Source organism: Thamnophis elegans, chromosome 4 (assembly GCF_009769535.1).
Source record: "Thamnophis elegans isolate rThaEle1 chromosome 4, rThaEle1.pri, whole genome shotgun sequence".
NCBI lineage: Eukaryota > Metazoa > Chordata > Lepidosauria > Squamata > Colubridae > Thamnophis > Thamnophis elegans.
The window spans coordinates 59,748,673-59,774,882 of record NC_045544.1 but is presented as its reverse complement, the minus strand read 5'-3'; the positions used below and the strand labels follow the sequence as shown (position 1 = coordinate 59,774,882).

At 36.5% G+C, this 26,210-nt stretch overlaps 1 protein-coding gene across 1 annotated transcript in view; it reads left to right on the top strand.

Annotated features, from left to right (window-relative positions):
• The window catches only part of PRKN (parkin RBR E3 ubiquitin protein ligase), a 774,293-nt gene that overhangs the window by 542,565 nt on the left and 205,518 nt on the right, over positions 1-26,210 (top strand). Inside the window, 1 exon segment of the mRNA XM_032215517.1 lies at positions 13,392-13,528. Coding sequence (XP_032071408.1) covers positions 13,392-13,528 — 137 coding nt within the window.

Below are 26,210 nucleotides of genomic sequence, written 5' to 3'. Positions count from 1 at the left end.
CTTATTTCAGACTAAAAGTTAACCTTATTGTGCAGATTTTTGATGTGACTTTCCTGGGAAATTCAAGCCCACTATCTGTTCATAGTGCATGGATCTACACCAGGGGTCCCCAACCTATGGTCCATTGATCGGCATCTGTCCCTGGTATACCAGCTACCAGTCCATGCAAACAAGCAAAGTCCCATCAGCGACTTGCAGGCAGCATGCAAAACCACACCCTCTCTGGTCTGCAAAAAATCATTTCTCCATGGAATTGGTTCCTGGTTCCCCCAAAGGATTGGGGGCCATTGATCTGTACTGTCTGTAGTAGGAAGTTGACACTCTTGTCATTACATCTTAAAATTACATTGGGAGACCATTAAATTTCTCCAGCATTTAGTCTTCAAAGAAGAGATAGGCACTCCCATACCTTGTTTGATCAATTGTCAAATTTTAAGCATTAATTTTGTAGTGAAGCAATGACAGCTGGGGATCAGAAAAGAAAAGCAACCCAGAATGAGGTGAACATTTTATAGTTTGCTATGTTCTATCAACCAAATCATGTTTGGGTCAATAAACTATGGTGAGCAGAAATCATGATATAGTTTTATTTGTAATTACCACTTCAATATGTAACCAAAAGAGTAAACTGAAATTTCAATCTAGAGCCAAAACAGATTAGTTAAAATATAGAGAACCAACAATGAACCAAAACAGTCCCATGGTCGAAAATAGGAAAGGAACCAAATGAACTACACACACAATGCCATGCAGATTACAATAGAGCCATCAAGAAGAGGCCCATCTGGAGTGTTTTGCATTGTATATAAACCTAAATAACATATTTATGTAATAACATAAATTGGATGGAATTCCCTCTAAAAAGATTCCACAAAATATATCTGTTTACTATTTGTTTTTAATTTTAAAAATGTGATAAATACAATGAAGACCTTATCCCAGTGTCTCTTTTAATTTAAAGAGATGTCCTCCAAATAACAAAGCTCTTCAGAAATTAATGCATTACAGAATAATTCTATTCATTGTGAGTATGTTTTAACCAGTGGACATATAACAGAATAACAGAGTTGGAAGGGACTTTGGAAGTCTTCTATTCCAATCCCCTCTCAAGGAGGAAACTCTATACCATTTTAGACAAGTAGCTGTCCAATCTCTTCTTTAAAACCTCCAGCACCCATAACTTCTGGAGGCAAGTGGAACAACTGATTAATGGTTCTGTCTTTCTCCTTAGAAATTTCTTTATGTTGCAGTTACATGATAACTAGCAGTGTATGATTCAGATATCAACAAACAACTATAAAAGAAATTGTTAAACATGAATATGACAGTCATGATGAAATAGCTAAAATTATCTACATATATCATCAGTATTACTTTAAGCAAAATTTGGGAGTGCGGGAGTTAAAGTTGTATGTTACTTAATGATAAGCAGCATCCTCTTGGCTTCTTTTAAAGTTGATGCACTCCTTTGAAAGCTCTTTTTGTGAAGATTCAGATAAAGCATTTTTTTTAGGCATGTAATACTAAGGTATGTTGCTGATATTATTGCAGTCCTGCCTTTGGGGAAAAAAAATGGGTTTAATTTATCCTGCACTCACCTCATTCCACAGCCATTGGGAAGAGTTCTTGGAAATGCAATTGTTTTCCTCCCAAGCAAACAGACTGAAAAGAAACAGCTTTTGATATAGATAGGAGAAAAATACAGAAAACATTATGGGGAAGCAGTTCAGAGAATTGCCATGTGAAGTGAAAGGACATATCGGAGTGAGTTCAGTGGTTGCTTAGTTTTGTAGTCTGGTCAAAGGGCCTAAAGCATCACTCCCCTAATAAGTATAATTTAGATACCATGGAAATAAGGCTTAATAAATCTAACCAGTCTTAGATTAAGACTTCACTCACACTTAAATTTCATTTAAGAACCAAGTCTTACATGGAATTTTAAAATCTAAGTGGATTAAGCTATTATATGAGTATCTTCAAGATCTATGTCAAAACCTGCAAGATTAGAGGTATGATGTCATGATTGAAGTCCCATCTCTTTTGGAAATGTGTGTGGTAGTTGTGTAGATCCAAAGTTCAGCAACTCCACCAGCCATTATGTCATATTCTTCTTGTAGCCTTCCTAAAGTATCTATCTGGCTATTGCCAGAAATGCAATGCTAGATTACATTCATAGTTTTGGTCTGATCCAGCAAAATGTTATTTGTTTGTTTCTTTGCTTTACAGATGTGAAATTCCATTTTTGCAAAGGATACAGTTCATAAGAAATATTTAAATGTCATCTGAAAGTTAAAATAAAAGTGTGCCATTTTGTTTAAGGAAAGGAAATTGGCTTCATGAATTTTCAGATCATGAAGAATGTTTTGTTTGTGTTGCATTTTTATTTTAAAGTGATAATTATAAATCAGGTTTTATAGTGAACCAAAGTGATGAGAAATATGCATTTCATTCAGTATCACCTATAGCTTTAAATATAATTAAACTTAATGAACTGTTGCTGCACCTCACACTAAAGATTTCAAAATAAATATAAATGCCACGCATTGCATTATTTTCCAATTTAAAAACCAAATAAAAGTTTTAATGTTGATTTAACAATAGACTTACTAAAATGAACACTTGAAAATGATAGCTGTATATTAGACCATTTATCTCAATTGAGAATACAATCCTGAAATAATTTAGCACTTGCAAAGACATGGTGATTTCACTACAGGATGCACATATTTTATTTGTCCGGATTATGTCTCAAAGGAATCACTGTGGTTATTCTGTATATTTTTCAAGCCAATGAACATTGAATACATATTTCCCAGGTCCTGAGCTGGAGAACTATTCTTCAATCAAGGTGAGTTCTCTGGAATGCATTTAACACATATGAGCAAGAATTCAGAAAGAAAGGAGATATAGAGAGTCTATGACCACGGTGGCGAATCTATGGCACACATGCCACAGGTGGCACACGGAGCTATTTCTGAGGACACATGAGGCATTGCCCTGTCAGCTCCAACATGTATGCACACACTGGCCAGTTGATTTTCGGCCTTGATTTTTGGCCGTTTTTCTCTCTCCGGAGGCTTCAGGGAGGTCACTCCTGCATGCGCATGGGGCACGGCATGGAGTGCATTTAATTATGTAGGTGGGCACACAAGTGCACACAGTAATGCGCACATATGCTTTTGGCAGCCGAGGCAAAAAAGGTTCATCACTGGTCTATGACTTCATCATTCCAGAAGGGAACTATTTCGTTATATATTCTTGTGACTCTATACATTACTTAACCATCAAAAGGCAGTGAATAGTTCATTTTGTCCTTATTTAGTTTCATCAGGCAATCATTATAATCAGCCGTAGATTTTATGAGGTTCAAACCGTTATACTTAGAATTTAATTCATTTTATTTTATACAGTACACCTAACTTACGAATTTTTAATAACCCTTGTCAGAGGTTTACAGAAAGAGACCATTTGTACATAGTTTATATCTTCGTTATTTGATCTCTCATGATAAGAACATTTATTATCTGATACAAATTAGCTTATTCATCTTCATATGAAAATATCAATAATTCTTTCTGATATTAGGTGGGAATGGCTTTTGGAGACAGGTGGAAGAGCCTCAGAATAGTCCATGGTCAGACAAAAGGCAGGTGAGCCCACAGAAAGAATGTGGAAATAGCAAACATCTCAGAAGGGACCCTCCCTAGTTTCTTGGACTTGTAAAGGTGAGGGAGGAGAGAGATATTTTGAGACTTGAAAGATTCTGTTAACCTTAGAATAAAATTAGAGCTAGTGATCCTTGGTGCAGGTTACAACATCAATCTTGCCAATTGGAGATTGGGTTTATCAGTCTGAAATTCTAACTATTTTATAATAGTATTCAATAGCCTGTCTTCCTTTGTAGGCTGTCACATTTTTGTCATAACCATACATGACAGATCAGAGATAAGGTTACTTAGATAGCACTTTAAGAAGCAATAGTTCTCTATTCTCTGAACAAATGTACATCACCACAGTGTATTTTTCTTTCTCTCTCTCTCTCTCTCTCTCACACACACACACACACACACTTGAACGCACGCACACACACACCTCCCTCTCTAAAGTAGTATAGGTTAGTTTGCAACTGTTCTAAATACTTTTTCATCTCCCATTTCTGATTGTATCTCAAAGGGCACTTGTGCAATTTGTATCAAGCATTCTCTATTTTTAGTAAGATATCTCACAATTTGTGGCTTGCCACAAAATGCAGTTTCACAGATTTAGGCTGTAGTTCTTTGTCTTTCTTAATCAAAAGGAATCCCAGATTGAACTGTAGCTTTTTGAATAATTCATTGTGCAATAGTAATAGGGGGAAAAAGGGAACATAATTGTGAGCTGTTCCTTTTATGTGAAATGTAGCTGCCATTGGAGGAATTTGGTTTTTTTTTTTAATTCCAATGTGATTTGAAGCTGAATCAGACACAAGGTATACAGTAAGTCTTCATTGATTTATACAACTTTAGAATGAATATGGGGAATTATATGTTTCAAAGTCCTATGTGACAAAACCACTATCTGAGTCACGAGCAACTATATAAATTGATTAAAGGAATAAAAAAGTGGAGTTCCTTGAAGCTTATTCTCATGATGGTCAACGTAGTTCTGTTTATATTTTGGAGTGGAACCGATAACATAAATTTAATCTGCACATAGCAATAGATACTTTATACATTTAAACATAGTTTTACTTCTGTTACACAGATTGGGAGGGATGCATTTTTAAGATCAAGGAATACATGGATGAGGAAATCTAAACTTCTGCTGTCCCCTATGCTCCCCTGGAAATAATATATGAGTCCAAATATTTGTTTATGGGAAGAATCTGAGTATCCTGGTAGACCACAGATTAAGCATGAGCTAGCAGTGTGCTGTAATTGCTAAAAGAACCAGTGCAATCTTTGGTTGCATAAATGGAGAGATAATGTTGAGATCGATGAAAGTGACAGTTTTGTTCCACACTGGTCAGATCATATCCGGAATGCTGTATCCAGTTCTGTTTGCACAGTCCCAAAAGGAAACTGATCAATTGGAAAGAATACAGACAAGTATAAGAAAGATGGTGAATGGATTGGAACCTATATCCCGCAAAAAGCAATTATAAAGGAACTGGGTATGTTTAGCCTAAAAAAGAGACACAATCTCTTCATACTTGAAGAGATTCAAGTATGAAGGTTCAATGGTAGAACAAGTCAGTGGGGAGAAGCATAAGAGAGCAAGAGAGAGAGATGAACTAGGTGGAATTTCCTAATTGTGAGAACAATTAAGCAGTGGAAGAGCCTGTTATAACTGTTTTCAAACAAAGGTTGAATCGTCATTTGCCTTCCAACACTGATTGCACACCAATGGATTCTACTTGCATTCTTCCCGTCTGTATTTCTTTTTATAAGTATGCTTCTCATCTTTACTGTTTCCTTGGCTATTATTCAATTATTGACTAACAGTGAGAAAAAACATTTAGATTTTTTTTCCTTCACCATTCAGGGACTCTTAATTGCCCTATTCATTTGCCCTATTCATTGGAGGTAGTGGGAAAAGGCTCATCTCCCTCTCCTTAACATTTGATGGCACACTTTGTGATATAGTATCCATACATACTCCCTGCCAAAATGAATATTAAGTCGACTTCCTTTTTAACAAATTAAGCACTGCTACTTCTACCAAGGACAATTTCAACTTCCTACTCTATCATTTACTGGTTAGGAAGTGGGGACAGCTACATAATTTGCATTCTACTCAGGATACAAAATGGGATTTTCTTTTCCCCTCAGTTAGATTTCTTCAGGTATCCATTAGGAAGTTAAAAAATGAAAAAGAAGCTACTGTACCACATTACACTGCACTACTGGGATCATAATATATTGATTATTATATGTTCTCCAATATTAGTGTTAATTTTTCTAATAGTTTTTAAATAGAGACAATTGTTTTGAAAGTAAAGATTTTCAGCTTAAAAATCTTATTCTTAACCATACCAGAAGTACTCCAAATTTGAATAGAGCAAGGGTGTCAAACTTGCGGCCTGCAGACCAGAAGCATCACACATTGGCCACGCCCACCCTGGGTTAGTGAAGAGGGGGAAAGACATGATACGTCACGTGATGACAACATGACAATGTGAGTTTGACACCTCTGGAATAGAGAATTTCTATAATTTCCATAATTATCAGAACAGTATCATCATAGGAAAATTGGAACAATTATGATCAAATCCAGACAGGGAGTTTCAAGCTCAAAACATTTTGCACAATTATATTCTTCAGACTTTATGAGGTATATTATCTCCTCTCTAAAGAAGACAGAATCCCTTCATTATATTTTATGGTCATTTCAAAGCTGCTTGTCTGCATTTGTTGCATTCTTTCACTTGATGGCCTTTATAGAAGTTTTTAAAAAAATGTAGATTCTTTCTATTCTAAGGAGGTTAAGTAGTGCAATAATGGAAATATTAGTCAGGTAGATAGCAATAGCTATGTGTGTGTGTGTGTGTGTGTGTGTATACACACACACACACACACACACATACACATATACACACACACACGCATACAGTTATGTAGCAGGATTGTGAAAACTATCTGAGAAGTATTTCATAAAAGGATTAAATCACCCCTCTGAATCTGCTGTTCTAAGCACTGAAATGTTTCAGAAATAATTGCTTTCATAGCTCTCCAAAGTATCTGAATATGGAGACACACAGATAGAAGACACTTCCATCCTATAGTACCTCAACACTCTGGTTTGGTGGGGTGCTTTAATTGCTTTGTAAAAACACTCTCTCAAAGCTTTTGCCTAGTCTAATATAGAGATAAAAAAGCATAGTGGTTAAGGCAATAAGCTAGAAACCAGGAGACTGTGAGTTCTAGTCCTGCCTTAGTCAGAAACCAGCTGGATGACCTTGGGCCAGTCAACCTCCGTCAGCGCTATGAAGAAGGCGCCGGAAAAAGCAAACCACTTCAGGAAATCTTGCTATGAAAACTTGAAGTACTTGTCCAGGCCCAACAAAAGAACAAAAAGAAAGTATAGTCATAGTGTGATGTAAATAAAACGTAAGCTTCTGCTATTATTTTGCTAGTTTTCTACTTTTATAGAAAATCTATGAAAATGTCCCTGAGGTACAGGTAACTTGGTGATAACAGGTGTGATTTTGGAGCTGTGTGTGTGCAAACATAGCTTCCTTATTTTTTATTTTTTTGTAAAAAAAGTTTGGATTTCTTTGTTCATTTTCAGATCTATTTCCAATAGTGTCTCTCTTTTTGAAATGTGCTTAGAAAACTCCTGTGGATGTTAACAAATAAAATTGTTTTGGAAGAATACAGTGATCCATCCAAAATTGAAAATAATTTTATGGTGCTTATATAGAAAGCTTTTGAAGCTAGAAGAAGATTGCTAAAAGTAATAAAAAATTGTGCTAATGGGAAACTCTTGGACATTTTATAATAAATATAGTATTCTTGACTGATGGATGAACAGCACTGTATTTCTTTATTCTACAGCAACAAAGTCTGGCTGTCTATTACTGCCTCTGTGAAAATAATTCCTAGGAGTTGGCTGTACAGATATATGCCTCTTTTTTATTATTATTTGGTTAAGATATTACAAAGAAGTGAGAAAAAATCCTATTGTCACCTGCAAATGACCCTAGGGATTTTCATAAATTCAAACATTTCCATCATGGCTCTCTCCTATAGATACCAACTGGCATTAACTACATTTGAGAAATGTGAAATGGGATGTTAGTTTGCTTGTCTTTAATGAAAAGACTGATCAATGGGGCATTCTCCTTAACCTTAGATTGCTTAGCCTTGCCTGCCTCTCTTCCAGAATTGAAGGCTGTGAAATAATAGAAAAGAAAGCTAAGCCAAGTTTTTCATAAGCAGGTAGCAAAAGATGTATCTTTTAGTCTCTATTGTGCCTACAAATATCTCCTCCTGCTGAATAGCATTCTCGGTCACTGGGCTGACTCTCAATACATTAGTAATACTGATCATAAGATTTTAGATATACTCAAAAGAATTTATTTCCCATGGGATTTTTATCTAAACAAGATCAGTTTTCATATCTTTCTTTTGTCAGGATTCTGTTGCAGCCAATCTGATTGGTATTATCCACAACTTTCTGTGACTCAACCGGAGGCAAGTGTAAAAAGAATGTATGGAATTAATCAGGCTTCCCACCATAGCAACATTTGCTATGCTTCCCAAAAGTTTGTGTTTATAACACAGAAAGTAAAGTTGGCTATATTCCAATCCACCTGCCCCACCCCCAATCAGACAGGGGTTGTGTGATGCCCAGGAATGATGGACAATTAAGTGTCAAATATACTTGAGATTAAAATAATTCAATTTTAAGAATCTAAGAAAAAAGTGCAGAGGAGTAAATAATATTATTTTTCTGTACACTTAGAACATGGCTAAAAGAACTTAGTTGGTGTTTTGTTTGCTCTGGATGGCTAAAATTCAATTAAGATCCTTAGACAAGTAGATCTTCAGTATCTGGAGCTCATGGAGTGTAATTGTGACCTAAGTACTGCACAGCTTATCAATGATCTCTGGGAGAATCAGTGGTGGGATTCAACTTTAACTTTACTTTATTGTCATTGTACATATATACAAGTTTACACATACAATGAAATTCACATAACACCCCAGAGACCAGGCCCAACACACCTAACAATCCCCAAACATACCCCCACCCACCCAAAAAAATCCCTGCCCCTAAACCACCCAAGTATCCACACAACAGACCAAATAGTGCTGTCCAATAGCTCACTGATGGTGGCCCTTTAGTTCTTTGTTGAGAACTAAAGCTCTGGGGTAAAAGCTTTTCAGAAGATGTGTGGTCTTAGTTTTAATTGTTCTGTATCTTCTGCCAGAAGACAACAGCCCAAATAGATTGTAAGCAGGATGGGAAGAGTCTCTGAGAATGTTATGCAACTTCCTCAAACAGCGAGATGCAAAGATGTCATCCAGGGCTGGTAGTTGGAGCCCGATGATATTCTGGGCAATTTTAATGATTCTCTGTAGAGCTTTTTTTGTCTGCTGCAGAGCTCCTCCTATACCAGGCAAGAATGCTGTATTCTTGGACACTCTCAATAGTTTTGTTCACTTACTTTCCCTACTGGTTCGCAAATGTGAGTGTGCGCACATGCACAGAAGGTCATGTATTAAGTTTGGGGGGCGGGGATGGAGTCTCCCACATCCACCACTATCGGTTTGCCTGAACCGGAAAGAACCAGCTGAATACCACCTCTGGAGTGAATCCAGAACTTCTTCTCAAGAGGGCAACACCCAGGGTGCATAGATTTTTCTATAAGGCTGCTGCAACTATGATTATCTTTAGGGAGATAGGGGCTCTTGAATCATTTTTTAAATCATTAATAGGAGATGTATGAAGGTTCTCTAAAAAAAAAGTAAATAGCCCGCACCTGTGATTTTGGCAATCAAGCAGTAGAGGTAGTCCTCGACTTACGACCACAGCCCAAAATTTCTGTTCTTAAGTGAGACACTTGTTAAGTGAGTTTCCCCCCATTTTATGACCTTTCTTGCCTTTCTTGGTTGTTATGTGAATCACTGCAGTTGATAAGTTAGTAACTGGTTGTTAACTGAATCTGGCTTCCCCATTGAGTTTACTTGTCAGAAAGTCATAAAAAATGATCATATGACCTTGGGACACAGCTATGGTCATAAATATGAACCAGTTGCTAAACCTCTGAATTTTTTTATAAAGATTTTTTGTTGTTGTTTCTGAATAAACACAAACAGACAAAACACAAAAAACAAAGCAAAACACAAAACCATATTCCATTACAAATTGTACAAAATGTTGATTAGTTGCAAAAATGTCCATGCATCCCTTCCACAGTCATCACCTACAATTCATATCAAATCATGTATATATATGTATGCATGCATGCATGCATGCATGCATACATACATACATACATACATACATACATACATATATATATATATATGATAAAAGGAATGAATGTATAGACAGGGTGGAGATGAAATCTTCTAATACAGGGAAGACATTAAGCCAAAACATTTATATTTCTTTTTAATATCCTAAAAACAACTAAATGTCCTTTGCTTGGTATGGTTTAGCTTTTATACATGTTATATTGAGCATTAATTGTGTAACTTCAGTCACTTTCTCTATGTTTAATGATGTTATTTCTTAGAATATTCCTTTGTTAAAAAAATATTTTAAAAGGTTATTTATTTTTTCTGATATTGAATGAATTCTTAAATAATATATTGAGGGCTTGTTCCATGTTCCTGTGTAGATATATGTTCCATGCAGCACTACCTATAAAAGGGTTCTATTAAAATGTAATATTAGATGTTTTCTTATAGTATTGACAATTTATGTAAGTGAAGAATCCATATGTTCCATAATTTATTATTTCCTTTTAAATCATTATTGAACATTTTATGCAATGTTGCACGCTTAGTGTGTAAAAAAGAAGTGAGTTTGCTTGGAAAGTTTAGTTTTTTCAGAGGAACTGAAATTAATTGCTTTTCACGTTGTTATGAGGCATGGTTTCCATCAGCTAATTTAGTACAACTTCAGATCTGAATTTTTCTAAATTGTAAAATGATTCTTGTTAAACTGTTCTGTAGAAAAAGGAACGGACACATTTAATGTCTTTTGTACATTAAAGGAAAGGTTGGTTTAGTCATCCCACCCAATTCCCACTTCTCTTTTTAGATTATTTTTGTTCAAGGGGTGATTAGATTTCAGAACAGCAAGTGGTCAACTAATAAGGATTAGTAGCAAGGAGGTTTTGTTTAATTCAGTTTGTAAGCTGCTTTAGTCAGTGAAATCCCTTAAAACACTGAGATTATATTTTAAATGCTACCGACACACTATCTTGATGTCTCCAGCAGTAGATGGATTTTTAAAGCTTATTTTGAAAGAAGATTATGTATTCACGTATAGTGTATGCAAAACTATGGAATATTAAAATTTCATGTACTGTATATCAATCACATGCAGCCTAATACTCTAAGATTAGATAGAAGATTTTAACAGATTTGCAAAGAGTTAAATGGTAGTCTTAAAATATTTAAGAAATTGTAGACAATAGGGGCAGAAAGGGGAAGAAGGAATTGTGTATCCAATTTGAAGCTTTTGAAGAAATCTTAAATGAGACATCTTGTTATTTCAGGATTTACGGGGTGGGGGTGTTCTTTCATTAATCTCTCTGCCTCCCACTTTCCCCTTTTTTATTTCTTTAAGAATGTAACATTTAATTTATGTTATCTTACACCGCCACACAGCAAGGAAGAATGTCTTGAATTCTGGATGCAATGGAGTTTGCCAAAGTTAACTTTTCAGCATGGAAAATGGTTGTGAACATGGTGTAGACATTTACAGGCACACAGGAATATTTCCTTTCCTAAAAGAAACAAGAACCTCCTTACAAATCAATCTTGCTTATGCCCTACCTTCAAGTTTCTTATCACTACATGTTTAACATTCCTGAGTGAATAGCAAATCTCATATCAAGAAGGAACCCATAGACACATTTATTTTACTACAAAAGGTAGCCGAATTGGGTCACAAACATGAAATCCACCTATAGCCCTGCTTAATTGATGACAGTCAAACACGCTGTATCTGTGAAACTCAGAAAGAGAGGCACAGGGGAACCGTGACTGTTTTCCTACTCATTGTACAGCTCTGTTTGTATGACCATATACCTGTTTAAAAGTAGGTTTTCCAATTACCTGAACCTTGGAAAGAAGATTGTGCTAACATACCTCTGAACAGTTGATTTCCTCCTTTTTTTCCCTGCTGATATGGTCTTCTGCTTTGCACAGCATAACAAGATATGGTTGTCCTCAAATATAGTTTGAATTTACCTAAGGCTAGGGCTTTTCAAATTGGGCACCAAAGGGAACTGCAGGAGGGCACAACATTTTTTAAAGCTGATTAGAATATGTGAACTGGGTAGTTTTATAAGAGGGAAATATTTAGAGCAGGGGTGTTAAACTCAAGGCCCAGGGGCTGGATCCGACCTGCGGAGTGCTTAGATCTGGCCCACGGGACCACCCTGGAAATAGAAAAGGACTGGCCCATGGTGCCTCTGCCAGTGAAAACAGAGTTCGGGAGGGCTGCGTGCGGCACTCCAAACTCCATTTTCACTGGCAGAGGGTTTCAGGAGGCCATCACAGCCAAAAACAGAGCTCAGGAGCCCGTTTTCACTTGCGATGTTGGCAGGGGTGGCATTTAGCCGGTTCACACAAACTGGTAGTTCCAGTGATCAATTGGCCCCACTCACTCCTGCACTAGTCTTTCCTATATTTCCCTTGTTTGAAACCCAGCTGATAGACACGGCAGAGCAGATTGCTGCGCCTCAACTGTTTTACTCACTGGGGTTGCAGTAGAAGGTAAGTTTTAGAGCTGTTTTCAAATGCACTATGTGCGCGCATAGCACACATTTGGCGAACTGGTTGTTACACTTGTTGAATCCCACCACTGGATGTTGGTAAATTATGGTTCACTAATATTTGAGTAATTAAGGATTATATCAGCCCTGCAAGCTATCTTTTCTTTTTGGACTTCAGGCCTGCCACACTTTCTGTTATTTTACTATGCATTTTCTATTGTGGGAAAATGGGAGGGGAGATTATATGGAGTTGGGTGATATGTAGTCATAACAAAATTATTTCTAGAAAGCCAAGGTCATCCTTTGTCTCTGCATCTGGCTGGAACTGAATGGGTGAAACTGCCAGCATGGCAGTGGAAGATTGTATCATGTGATGGACTTGTGGGTGTGGGGGCAGGATCTTGAACTTTCAACTGGGTGGGAAACCTGGAAGCTTTCAGATTTGGGTTTTCCCAGGTGTGCCCACATGGCTTTCTTAATAAATTGGAACTTTGAGGAATCCTTTGCCTCGGACTCTGGTTTACTTTTGGATGCTATTTGGAACCCTGACACGTTAGTCAGTTCCTTACTATTAGAGACATTAGGATCACACAATATTTTTAGAGTGGTCTTTTGGCGTGGGGGAGAACTGTACGGCTCTTATTCTAGCATTCAGACCCTACTTGGTGTACTTGTTCACAGAAACAGTTATTCATCTTTAGTCCGACAAGTTTTTCTTTGTGTAAGGTGGGCATTTTATAAATAAGCAGTCTCAGTGGCATTGCACAATCTTGTGCAAGTTCCACATTGCTGTGGCTGTGGATCTCATGGATTTTAGAATTAACATTACAGATTGGAGTCCTGAATGTTATTTGCATGAAGTTCACGCCTGATTGGGGTAATAATGTGGGAAGCTTAATTTCTCACCATCTTTTTTATTTGTCTCTTTCTATCTCTCTTTCTCATCATTTAGGAGTCCTGTGTTAGTCTTCCCATGCATTCATCATCATGTCATTTGCCTGGATTGTTTTCACCTCTACTGTGTGACTATGTTGAACAATCGCCAGTTTGTCCACGATCCTATCGTTGGGTATTCATTGCCATGTGTGGGTAAGTTGTTCACTCGTGCTTTTTTATTACCTTGTAAAGTAATACAATTATTTTACAAACAGTGGAAGGAAAGTGCTGGTTTAAAAACCAAATACTCCTGTGTCACATTTTGAAGATAAATTAATAGTGTCGAATAATGTTTTCTCTTAGCATTTTCTGCCTTTGGCTCATCTTTGCTATAAGAACTCAGTTGTAAAGTGTGTTTCTTTATAAGTACATACCTACATGGTTTGGTCTAAATGTCATCATCAAGTGTAAAATGGTAATAGTGTAAAAGTGCTAGACATGGAATTACAGAGATAAATGATAAATGACTTTCATTTTTCATGTTCTGAGTCAACTACAGGAAGCTAAACTTCATTCAATAACTTCATCTTTTCTAGTTAATTCACTTTTGAATTAAATTCAGGATAATAATCCAAACATTTGTTGGTTAGAACATCTCTGATTAACTAAGTTAAAAATGAAGGTATATGCAATCAAAAATCCACAATTGGGAGAAAAAAAATTTCTGATGAGGCAACCAAAAAAAAAAGACAAAATATCTTTTTAAGGGGGCAAAGTTGCTTATTTTCTGAATAGATTTATAGAGAAAAGTAAAATCTCTCTTAATTTTTAAATGTGGTCCAAAGTGTATTGTTTTACACAGGTTAATTAATAGCTATGATATCATTTCTTAGAACTATAACTTTGCTAATTCTAAAAGTTACTTTATTTAATTGTTTTCAATGAAAACTGCAGGTGCTTCAGTTCAGGTGAAGTTCCCAAAAAGCATATTGATGTCAGTAGGTTTTGTCCAGAACATGATAAAGACGATTATCTCTCAGTAGCCTTCAGGCATTCAAAAATCTTCACGCTATGTGGTTTCCCCATTCACACTGTTTAGTTTGCTTAAATGTGCGAATTAGCACTGTTGATTCTATTGTTGTTTTGACAAATTTATGAAGCATAATCATCATAGACAGCAGTTTTCATTAACATTTGACTTTCTGCTTCTGAAATTATCTAGGGACTGTATTGCAGAAATTAAACAACACCACACACACATACACACACACACACACACACACAGCTTTGATTATATCAATCTGAAGGTCAAAACAACTGCACCATACTTGACTGGATGGTTGTAACAGTATTTACGGATAAATAATATATAATTTTGGTTTGTATTTTAATAAATGTTTAACCACTCTCAATTTTTCAAATATCGATGCATGCTCATAAATGAAATCACCATTTTATGTAATTTACCCGTATACTCGAGTATAGGCCGACCCGAATATAAGCCGAGGCACCTAATTTTACCACAAAAAACTGGAAAAGTTATTGACTCGAGTATAAGCCTAGGGTGGGAAATGCAGCAGCTACGGTAAATTTTAAAAATAAAAAATAGATACCAATAATGTTTTGAATATTTATTTCAAAGAAAAACAGTAAACTAGTGGTGTATTCAATGAAATACTTCACTCACCTCATGATGCTGATGTCCCGCTGTGATGATGATGTCCCGTGCAGCCGCGGGAGCGATGTCCCGCCTCCTATGACACACGGCACAGTGATTCCTATCATTGGATCACTGTACCAGAGGAGGTGGGACATCGCTATGTGGCTGCTTGCCATAACAAGGAGGAGGTGGTACATCGTTGCAGAGCGGGCAGGAGGGGGAGGAAGGGGAATCGTAAGACAGCCCTGCATTACATTAGAAGGTGAGGAGGGGGGATGGTGCGGTGCGCGCTGCGCGCAAACTGACACAGAGGAGGGGAAACTCACAGGGGCACTGGGCCATTCACGAGTGTCACCCAGCGGCATGGCCCCGCCCCTTTTTCTCCCTCCATTTCGGGCAAATTTTCACTGACTCGAGTATAATCCGAGGCGGCTTTTTTCAGCCCAAAAAGTGGGCTGAAAAACTAGGCTTATACTTGAGTATATACAGTAAAAACTTCCCAAATTATGCATATTAAATGGATGAAGACCTATTGCAAAATTAAGAATGGAAAAGTTAGAAAATGTAGTGGAACTAAATAGGTTCATCTATATGCATCAAAGATGTAGAGGTCGTTTAGATCAAATTTTCAGGACTCATTTATTCCACACTAATAGATCTATTTGTGACTCATGTAACTCTACAAAAAGGTTATTATACATAGAAGAGATATAGAAGGTGAACGTTCATTTGACTTTTAACAATATATAATGTTGAGTTTGTCCCATTCTGCAATTTCTGAGTTTATGTACCTGCCTGCTTTTACTTCTCCCTTTTACTCTTCTATTTTTGTCATTTTCCTATAGTCTTCTGTTTGACTGATTGTGCCTAGGATCAGAGCAGTTGTCCATCACTATGGTAGCTAGAGTTGTTCTTCATATTATAGATACAAAAAGGTCTTTATTAGCATCTCTTACACTGTCCTTTTTGACAAGAAGTGACAAGATTGAACCTGGACTTTTCTGCATACATGCCATGTACTTTGCTCTCAACACCAAACAGGAAATAGGACTGGTCATATAACATGAAATTGTTTTAATTTGAGAATACAAAATTGAGGTTTACATTTGGTTAAATAGCAGTTTAAGTTGCCTAGAATCATATAAAAGTCCAATGGTGTCTATATAAATCAAACAAAAATAAATTTTAAAATAATATTCAGGTGGATCTATGGCAGAGTTACAATTCCATGTTAATTCTGGATTAACACTGAATATTGTAGAAGCTGGTCTGGTATTTGCTTTTTTTTTATTAGAAAAGCACTTCAGATACTCTGATCTTTGCTATGGTACAATGATCTATTCCATTTTTCTTATAGTGCCCTACATTAATGTGATTCTATGCATAGAGGTTTCTGTCACTGCTGACCTCTAAATATCTTTGAAATAATTAATACAGTGCTTAGAAGAGACTTGCATATGCATGAAAGCCGATTTGTAGTTATCTCACTGGTAAGAAGGGTACTGAAATTTTCAGCGAAAAATGAGCTTTATAGAGAGATATGCAGCATATTTTAATGCAAGCCCTACCCCCTTATGCAAAAATAGGATAATAATATGGGATTACACCCACAAGGGAACATAAACCTGATGTAAGATGGAAATGCTAAGAAAAGAAGTGGGGTGGGGGAGAAGGGAATGTAAACCCTCATGTTGCTACAGGCATTTTAGGGTGGCAGGGACTTTGCATCCTATTATTCTTGCATGGTAAATCATATTTTGTGACATGCTCCAAAGAGCTGTGAGAAGAAAGCATTACTATGAAATTGCAAAACCGAAGGGGGAATGGATGGTACCTAGAGATATCCATGGCTATATTAATATATAATCCAAGTTACCATTAGTTACTGTTGAAATTGTTACAAGAAAAGAACAAAGATAACTACTGTTTTAAAGATTTGTAAGAACACCAGTGGGATTTGATGAAAGCCGTATGTTTTACAGTAGCGTTTCTCAGTTTTAATCACTTTAAATTGTGTGGGTTTAGCTTTCCGTAATTCCACAGCTAGTATGAAGTCCACACATCTGAAAGTTGCCAAAGTTGAGAAACACTGTTTTAAAGGAGATCTACACATTAAGATCTTTGTATGTCTATTTTTGTGAAGACAAATATGAAATGATAGTTTCAATTATGTCTAGTAATTGAATTATGTCTACACAATCATGTCTAGTAAAAGTGTCCATGGTAATAATAGAGTGGCCACTTGTGTATAGAGATTGTAAAATACTCCAAAAAATTCAAAGAACCAGTTTGGTGTAGTGATTACACCAGGCTTAAAACCGGGAAAATGTGAGTTCTAGTCTTGCATTAGGACAAAGCCAGTGGTTGACCTTGGATCACTCTTCTTCTCTTAGCCCTAGGAAGGAGGCAGTAGCAACTACTTCTAAAATCTTGCCAGGAAAACTGCGGGGACATGTCTGGGTAGGCATCAAGAGTCAAAATTCTCTCAAAGGGATGCATGCAGACATGCACAATAATATCAAGGATATTAACTAATTGTATTTATCAGAAACCCATAAGGTCAGGTAATATTACAGGCATTAGGAGCAGCATCATACAAAGCTTACAGTATATTTTAATGATGCAAAGGCAGGGTTTATTTCATTTATCTCCTACATATTGTGAAATCCTTCTTTCAAATACTTTTCATGTCCTTAGTAAGAGTTAACTGTAGTTTGACTCACTGTTGAGGAAGAAATTAGGACCATTCTTTCACCTAGTGGTTTGAGATGGTCGTACTATTTCCATGATTTTGGACCAAGCATTGCAGTTTAAAAATTCATACCTAATGAAACTCCTCATCCCTTCTTCTTGCTTTTTATTTGAACAAATTGTGTCAGATACTATACTGCAGCCAAGATAATCATTGCCTTGTGGTGAAAAGAACTTGAGGTCATCTATACTTTGAGTATTATAGATAGGAAAGTCCATGAGTTTTATGAGCCAATGTAATTCCCAATGTTTAACTGATTGGTTTAATAGTCCAAGTATATTAGTTTGTCATTTATTTCGCATGCACAAGTCTATTCAGAGTTTCTGTCCCAATTTTCATTAGGTTCAATTTAAAGCCCTCTAAGTCATGTTTAATCAACTTTGGCCAAAAGTTTGTAAACTACAGCTCATTCATGCCAAAAGTGTAATAAAGAACTTGGTTCCAGAAGCACATTTTCTCATCAACATGACAGAGTGCATAATTTTAAAGTCTTATTGGAACTGTCTTTACCTGAAGATACGCTTTCAGTTCTTGAAGCTGAGTTTAATTTGAAATCTTAGGTGAGACTGAGAAGCATTTCAACTTCATTCAAATTTTATAAACATTTGCTTGTTTATAAAGAATGTGCCATCCATTCCAAGTAATTCTGGGTGGCTTCCAATAGATTACTTAGTTATCCATTCACAACTAGAAACGTTTTATGAACAGGAATACTATTCAATTGAGAAACTCATTTCCATATATTTTTCCCCTATAGTCTACTTTGAATAGACAAACTTCAGGGACTTTTAAAACTGTGAACATAGACTTGCACGTTCTCTATTAATATTCCAGGACTTGCTTTTTGATCCTCTGGTCTCTTGCATGGCATCGTTGGCGCATCACAGACCAATGAAGGATGGTCTCCTTTGACTATGAGTTGGCTTTAATTAAATTTCTACGTCTGGAAAATGAAAATCTAATTTTCTTTTGACATTTTCTATATTACTACTTAGACAAAATTATGAAAATAATTAATCCCTGTGGTGCAGACAGCGGCATTATAAGAAGTACAAAATATTGCATATAAATAATACCACTAATCATCAATCTAGTATAATTTATTGGTGTAAGTTCTTATTACAAATCTTAAATCAAATTTGTTCTTTAAGTTGCAAATCTGCCATGCTGTAAAGATGGCATTATTTCTCTTGGCTAGATTGGAAATATTTGCATATATTGCTAAAACTCCACCCATTCACTTCTCTAATTCATGAACCCTGGGTTGACATAAGTCCACTTCCCATTCCTTCCACTGGGTAGACTGAAGAAGGACTTTTTAAATCTCATAGTTTATATCAGCCTTTCAAGTTACGTTAGCCTAGAAAACCAATGCCATGTATCCTGTTTCCCTTAAAGTAAGACCTCCCTGGATAATAAGCCCAATCAGGCTTTTGAGCACATGCGCTAAATTAAGCCCTCCCACGAAAAAAGCCCTCCCCAAAAATATTGCAGCACAGAAGTAGCCATGAGGTGACCATGCTCGCCACCTCCTGCACCTCAAAAATAAGACTATCCTGAAAATAAGGCCAAGTGCTTATTTCGGGTGTGAAAAAAATAAGACCCTGTCTTATTTTCAGGGAAATACGCTACTATAGATCAATACTTTTACTATAAAATACAATTAAATAATCTTGCCTTAATAGTCCTCTTTCCCATTAATATTCTGTGAACTAGGGAAAGGCTTGTTTGAGCCTTTTACTACTAAAACTGCACATTACATTCTTGCTAACACTGCACATTGCATTACACCCAGATTCAGGACCTTCAGGACTTTTATCTGATAAGCTCTTCTTCCAGTGCCATTCCTGATGCCCTGTTCAGTTAACCTAAAGATTTTTTGGGATGTTTCCTAAACTAAGTATTCTGAAAACTGGGTTGTTAAGCTAATCAGAGTATGCTGTAAACCAGGGGTCCCCAACCCCCAATCCATGGACTGGCATCAGGTCGCAGCTGCAGAAACCAGGCCATGCAAACAAGCTAATCCCCATCCATGGGATGCAGGCAGCACATGAAACCAAGGCCCCTCCAGTCCGCAGAAAAATCTCTGTCCACGGAACTAGTCCCTGGTGCCCAAAAGGTTGGGGACCACTTTTGCAAACAATTATCTCCAGTGCCAATAAGTTCATATCTAGAAAAGTTAAAATTACATGTTGCTCCTGGCCCATGCATAGATGAAAGAAAGAAAGAAAAACCCTAAGATTTACAGTACTGTGGTTGGAAAAGAAAGCAATGTGGTGGGAAAGAAAACAATCTGTTCAAGGCAATGCTTTCTGTCTGGAGGCACAGAGAGTGATGCTTCCCTTGGAAAAGTCTTCTTGGAACTGATCCTACATTTGAAAAAAGAAATCCTCCTGGGTAGGAAAGACACAACCAGACTGACAAGGTTCAGATGTTTGGGCCAGTAAAGTAAGCCAAGGTTCTTAGTCCATAGATAGAAGACATCCAGGCCAGCAACTAAGTGAATTAAGTGGTTGGCACTGTGCTCCAATGGGGGCACATTTTTTAAAATAAATAAATAAATTTTGAATCTTTTTTTAAATCATTTTTTTTCCTTCAAATTTGGCACTCATTTGACTTGGAACCCTAGGCAAACATTTAATTTAATTTGCCTGTATGATTTGACCATCCCTTCTGTGTATGGTTTATCTCCCATCCCCTGGGTTCAGCTGATGCTCGTTACTGCTAAGGAACCGTTGCCTTTTCTCCTTAGGAAGCTTGAGTCCTTTTGTTCCACTTTCATTGTGTTATTCTTCAAGATGGTCTGCATCCAGTGCTGTCTTCTGCTCAGAGGCTGCACAACTGGGCCAGGATTAAGCAATGCTGTCAGTCAAGAGAATAATCCCAGACTCTGTGCTGTCATTCTTCAATTCTCTCAGGAGAGATGCAGGCAGTTGTGGCAATAGTGCAAATTGATCCTTTAGCGTTACCTGGAACATTTTAAACAGAGAAGAGCTTTTGTTCCTTGCTTGAACACTTTTTAGTGTCTAATTCATCCTGAGAGTTAAAATACAGAAGGGAAAATCTCCTCTCTTTTTTTGCAACATCTTTTCTCCTTGGGGACTTTCTTACATTTTATTCCACAATATCAACCTAGGTAAACAAGACTGAGGAATCTAGTGGGACCAAACTCAGCCTGAGATTGTTTGGTTCTCATCCTTTTAACTATTCCATCAAGCATACATATCCCATAATATAGGCAGTATCAAACTTGGTCTGTATTGAAATAAAAAACTACCAAGAAAACCTTAGATTGTAGACTAGAGGGATAGGTTAAAAATGAAGAAAAAGACATTGATTCCATAGTGCTGTAAAGAAAATTGTATGAACATGCTTTCTTAGTCAACATGAGTTGAGTTCAATTGGAGGGAGGTATTTTATTTGTTTTGTTTTGTTTTTAATAAAGACTAGGAATGGTTCAGTTCATCAGAAATGCTGCTGGAAAATGTGTTCTGGCCTTTTTGTTTCCTTCTTAGCTTTTTTAATTGTCTCTTTTGAATATTTTATTTCTGTTTCTACTGATAGCTGATGGGTCCAAGCCAACTCCAAAACTGCTAGGGAATTCCTGGATGCTTATAAACAGAAGAAACCCACACCCATCAGCCCTGATTATGGTACCTGGTTAGGTAATAAACATCTGCAAGCAAACAAACGTGTTCAGAGAACACCAAGGACTCTGCAGTTCAACCCCGGCCTACATATGTTGTCTTCTATTTAAGCTTCGGGTTTAATTACTGCATGGATTAATGCAAAGAACTATTTCAGTGTTTGATTTCTGTTGCACATATAATGTTGATGAAAGGATTGTCATGGAGTGAAAACTGAGCTCCTTAGTTAAATAGTGGAACTGTCAGAAAGCGATTTTGTTTTTCATAGTTCTTCGCCCTCTAGAAATATAAAGCTTTAGAAAAGATGGGTATTTCACAGGTGTACTTAGTAATATGCTAGGAGGGAAACAGAATTTTCCAGAGATACTGAAATATAATTTTCAAGTAAACAATCATTTTTAGGAGGGAGCTGAAACCTTTTTGATTATATATTTAACTCCTTGGAGCTATTCCGGACTCTTGGGAAACAGCATGCATGTTGAAAAGGTATCTAATAATTATTTGCTAGATAGCAGCTGTGTGGAAAGCATTTATTTGTCATCCTTAGACAATTAAATTTAAAAAGAATAAGGTAGATAAACAACTGTCTGATCCACGAGGCACAACAGATTCAAAAGTAATGTTAAACTTAGGATGTGACATGTTAACTGAAGGGGGGGGAATTACAGAACAGAAGTACGCACATATGAAATTCAGTACGTTTTTAGTATTATTAGAAGAGTTATCATTGGAAACTGTCTACTGGAAATCACTCCCATCTACCACTCTGGTGTTAAGGGAGCTACTAGGTAGTATCTGGAAATTATTAGAATGATCTAGTAGTTAAGGGACCAGGCTAGAAATCGGGAGACTGTGAGTTTTGAAGGTATAATTTTTGTCAGTTTAAAAAAATGATTTTTTTTATGTCTAAGGCAGAATTAGAACTCACAGTCTCTTGGTTTTTAGCCTGATGCCCTAAACCAACTGAGTTTCAGATTAGACTTTACCTGTAGGAAAATAAGAGGCTGAAAATTTCAAGTGCTGCATAAGAACTGCAGCATTTTCTCCCATTTCTGTAAAAGTAATTTGCTTATACACTGCATTTTCCTTGGAGTTCTGCAGAAATTGTGAATCCTTATCACACTGAATATGCACTTTTGCTGCCAAAGTCTTATACAGAGTTGTACAAATGGCCAAACTCTTCTGTATTTTAATTATTCTATGTCTGTATTTTAATTATTCTATGTCCTGTCTCCATTTATTTAAAGATTGATAAGACTGTCCAAATCAGATCTTATAATGACTCTGGGTGGTGTTCAGCATAAAAACACTAATAATGATAATAATGTTTTTTATTTAAAAACCTGACAAAAAGAAGCAATATATAAATGCAAATGCTACATCACCTGCTGGCACCACCTGGCAAGATGGGCAACATATAAATTTCATAATAAATACAAATTTAAAAAAACGAACAGTATAAAATGGCAATCAAGCATAGAAGAAAACAGACTTCTTAGTGGGACTCTCATTCAGCAGCCCCTAATGCCTGGGGAAAGAGCCAGATCTTAAGGGCTCTCCTAAGGACAAGGAGAGTTAGGGGGCCTATTGTATATCAGGAGTGGGGGGGGCAGATTGTACTAGAGAGCAGGGCAACCACAGAAAAGGCTGGTCTTTTAGTTTCCATAACAGGACATGATGCCCTCCCTGTGGAAACATCTTGGCCAGGCAGATGTTCTTTCAGTCTCTCAAGTAACCTGATTCAATGCTGTGTAGAACTTTGAAGGTACTGACCAGCAATAAGAATTGCATTCAGAAGCCCATCAGAAGCCAGTGCATCTCACAGAGAAGCAGCATTACGTGGACATAAGAAGATGCACCCATAACTACATTCTGGATTAATTGAGGCTTCTAGAAGTTTTTTAAGGGCAGATCTATTTATAGCACATTGTGCTATTCCAATTTTACCTAATCCTAGTCCATTTTCTTAGATTATCAGACAGCGGAGTGAAATGTGATTGTCCTAGTACTCCAGTGCCATCTTCTTATAGTCTTAGAACATATTTCTTGATTATATGCCAGATCTTGGTGTATTTTGACAGTTATGATTGACTTATTGATAAGCCTATTAATTTAGTTTTGAAGGAATAGACATTTCAGCATTGATTTTTCTAAAAATGCAGGTAGAGAAGGGGGAGGTTGAAAATGTCACCATACCCAATTTGCAGCTCTTTGGAATCAACAGTCATTTCAAACTTATTAGCTTTACCCATTATTAGGGAATATAATTCAATTAGCACTTCAGGTCTATACAAAGAAAAGAAATTTCCCCAAGGAATAAATGTATTACTGAATAAAACCCCCAAAGGAAGTTATATCCTGTCTTTAACCACTAAGTAAACACTGTAGGCCTATTTAAATAATACAAAGAAAATTTGTTGGCACTTTACATTTTTCAGCAAATCAATATAAAAAGACTCAGGTGTTCTTTAGAATTTTGGCCAGTGCTGTTGAGTTATTGTTTTCATAAATCATTTCTGAACAAATGTTGAACTAAATGTACTATTAACATGCAGCACCTGGAAAGACAATAATTGTAAGGAATATTAGCTGTTTCAGATCAAACTGTCAATTATTCCAGTATATGCCACCAAGTGTCCACATCTTTAGGTATATTACTATTAGCTAATTTTCTCCCATTCTTACAGATGTTTCCTGTCTTTCATTCTTTTATACCTGTATAGGGTGTACAGCTCTGCTGCAGCTTTTGTATGTCTCATCTTTGAGGGAGCCTGAATGATATGCTGGCTAAAGTGCTGTACTATACTGGAGAGTTTTTGCTTTACTATAAATAGGGCTTGCATTTTATATTTGGCATTTCCTAATGGCTTCCTAATCTTATTTACTAAACAGCTGTGTCCATGACTTGCTTTTTGCAAGTCTTCAGGTATCGGCCAGAAAAGCCTGACCCAAGAGTGCTTACCTCTTACTCAAGTTGAATGGGAGCCTAGCCTTATGTATATGTGAATGTAATTACAAGTTGGTGATATTGTTTCTGGATTTATTTGGAAAGATAGGTATAGTAAAGACTTTTCCTGGAGTCAGTTGAATCCCTTTGATGATTTCATGGGTATGTCTACAATATGTAGTTTTCTTGGCAACATTATGGCAGTATTTGGGCCTCGCCTTTTCTTAGGACATTTTTGCCATTTCTTAATCTCATCTATAGCGCTACATTTCCAAAAGGTCTTCCCTCCAAGGACCAAAACTGACCTTGTTTAGCTGTTCTGAATTAATAAAGAATAATATGTGCTACCACTTGAGCTGAATAAAAAGAGAAAATGGTACTCCTGATCTCAGGAACAAGTGTTAGTTGGTATATGAGTTCTTGTTCTGCCTTAGGCACGAAGCAGCTGGGATGATTTTGGCCAGTTCACTCTCTCAGCCCTAGGAAGGAGGCAAGGACAACCCACTTCAGAAAATGTTGCCAAGAAAACTTCAGGAACTTGACTTCAAGATGAGTTTGAAGACGTACAGACACAATCCCAAAGCACTCTTTTTCTCCTCCCTGTCAGAAAGGAAAAAATATAGACTTATCAATTCATATCTAACATGTCATCTTTACAATTCATCATTTTGAAGTCTGTTTTATTTTCTTTAATCAGGATTTATGATTGTTAAAATATGAAAATTAACATTTAAAAAAATATTTCTCAAAAATGTATATATTTCTAGGTTTGCTTAAAAAATTGATTTGCTTAGAAATATAAAAAATACAAAATCTAACATAACTAAACTCTAGTCCACAGAAGTGTTGATTAGGAGAACTATTCAAGCATTTCTGGCTCTGAATAATTGTGTGCTTTCCACCTGAAATGTATGCTTGTCAATCAATCAATCATTTTTTATTCAGTCATTGCCCAGCAAAATGCTTGTCAATTATTAGTTAACAGCACAACTGAAAACCACAGTTTCCCAGCCAGATAACTTTCAGATGTAGTCAATCACATGAAGAAAATGTCAAACTGGAGAACTGCTCCAAGGTTTGAAACCCAATCTCTTATTTGTGGTAGCTGATTTTTAATAATAGAAACACTTTTACATATTTTGCCATAAAACATATTTGTGATTTCTGCCATTTTGTTTTAAGGGATGAATCAAGGAAAGAAACTGGTAAATGCACTGTGAGATATCTTCTGACTACTATGTTAGACATGAGGTCAGGCTGGAAAAATGAGCCCTGCATTGAGATATCAGGGAAGGAAACAATACATTTCCTTGTAGTTTCAATGACTGTACTGTGTTTATATAACATGGGTTATGTGTACCAATTGGTGCCATAAAGTATAGGGTATCCAGTAACACTCTTCTGGTTTTGTCCTCAGTCATCAAGATCATAGGAGTTTCAAAGAGTTGAGACACTTCTGGTTTTGCTTTATGTGACTTATAACTTGGTTTCGGTCCTGCACAAATCTGTTCAGGTGAATATGCAAATGGAACATCCTTTTATGTGCATTTATAGGCATCAGTATAGTAAGGTGGAATTCTATAGAATACCATAGATTTTAATGAACTTGAAAATATCTGATAAAGATATGAGAAAGAAAGCCAGTAAAAAACACAGCCAAAATTTTATCTGCCTTTTCTTAATAACTGTTTCATTTCTTCACACTGTTAATTTATTTGTTTCCCAATCTTCTTTCTAGAGCTCCACCAAATTTCATTAAGTTCTGGTATTTTGCACAGTAAATAGCCATGAAAATGCCATGCTATTTAGTACAAATCCTTTGTCCCCTGCTAACATCTTCTATTACAGCCATCTATTACCGTGTTCGGCAGTAACCTTTCGGGACTTTT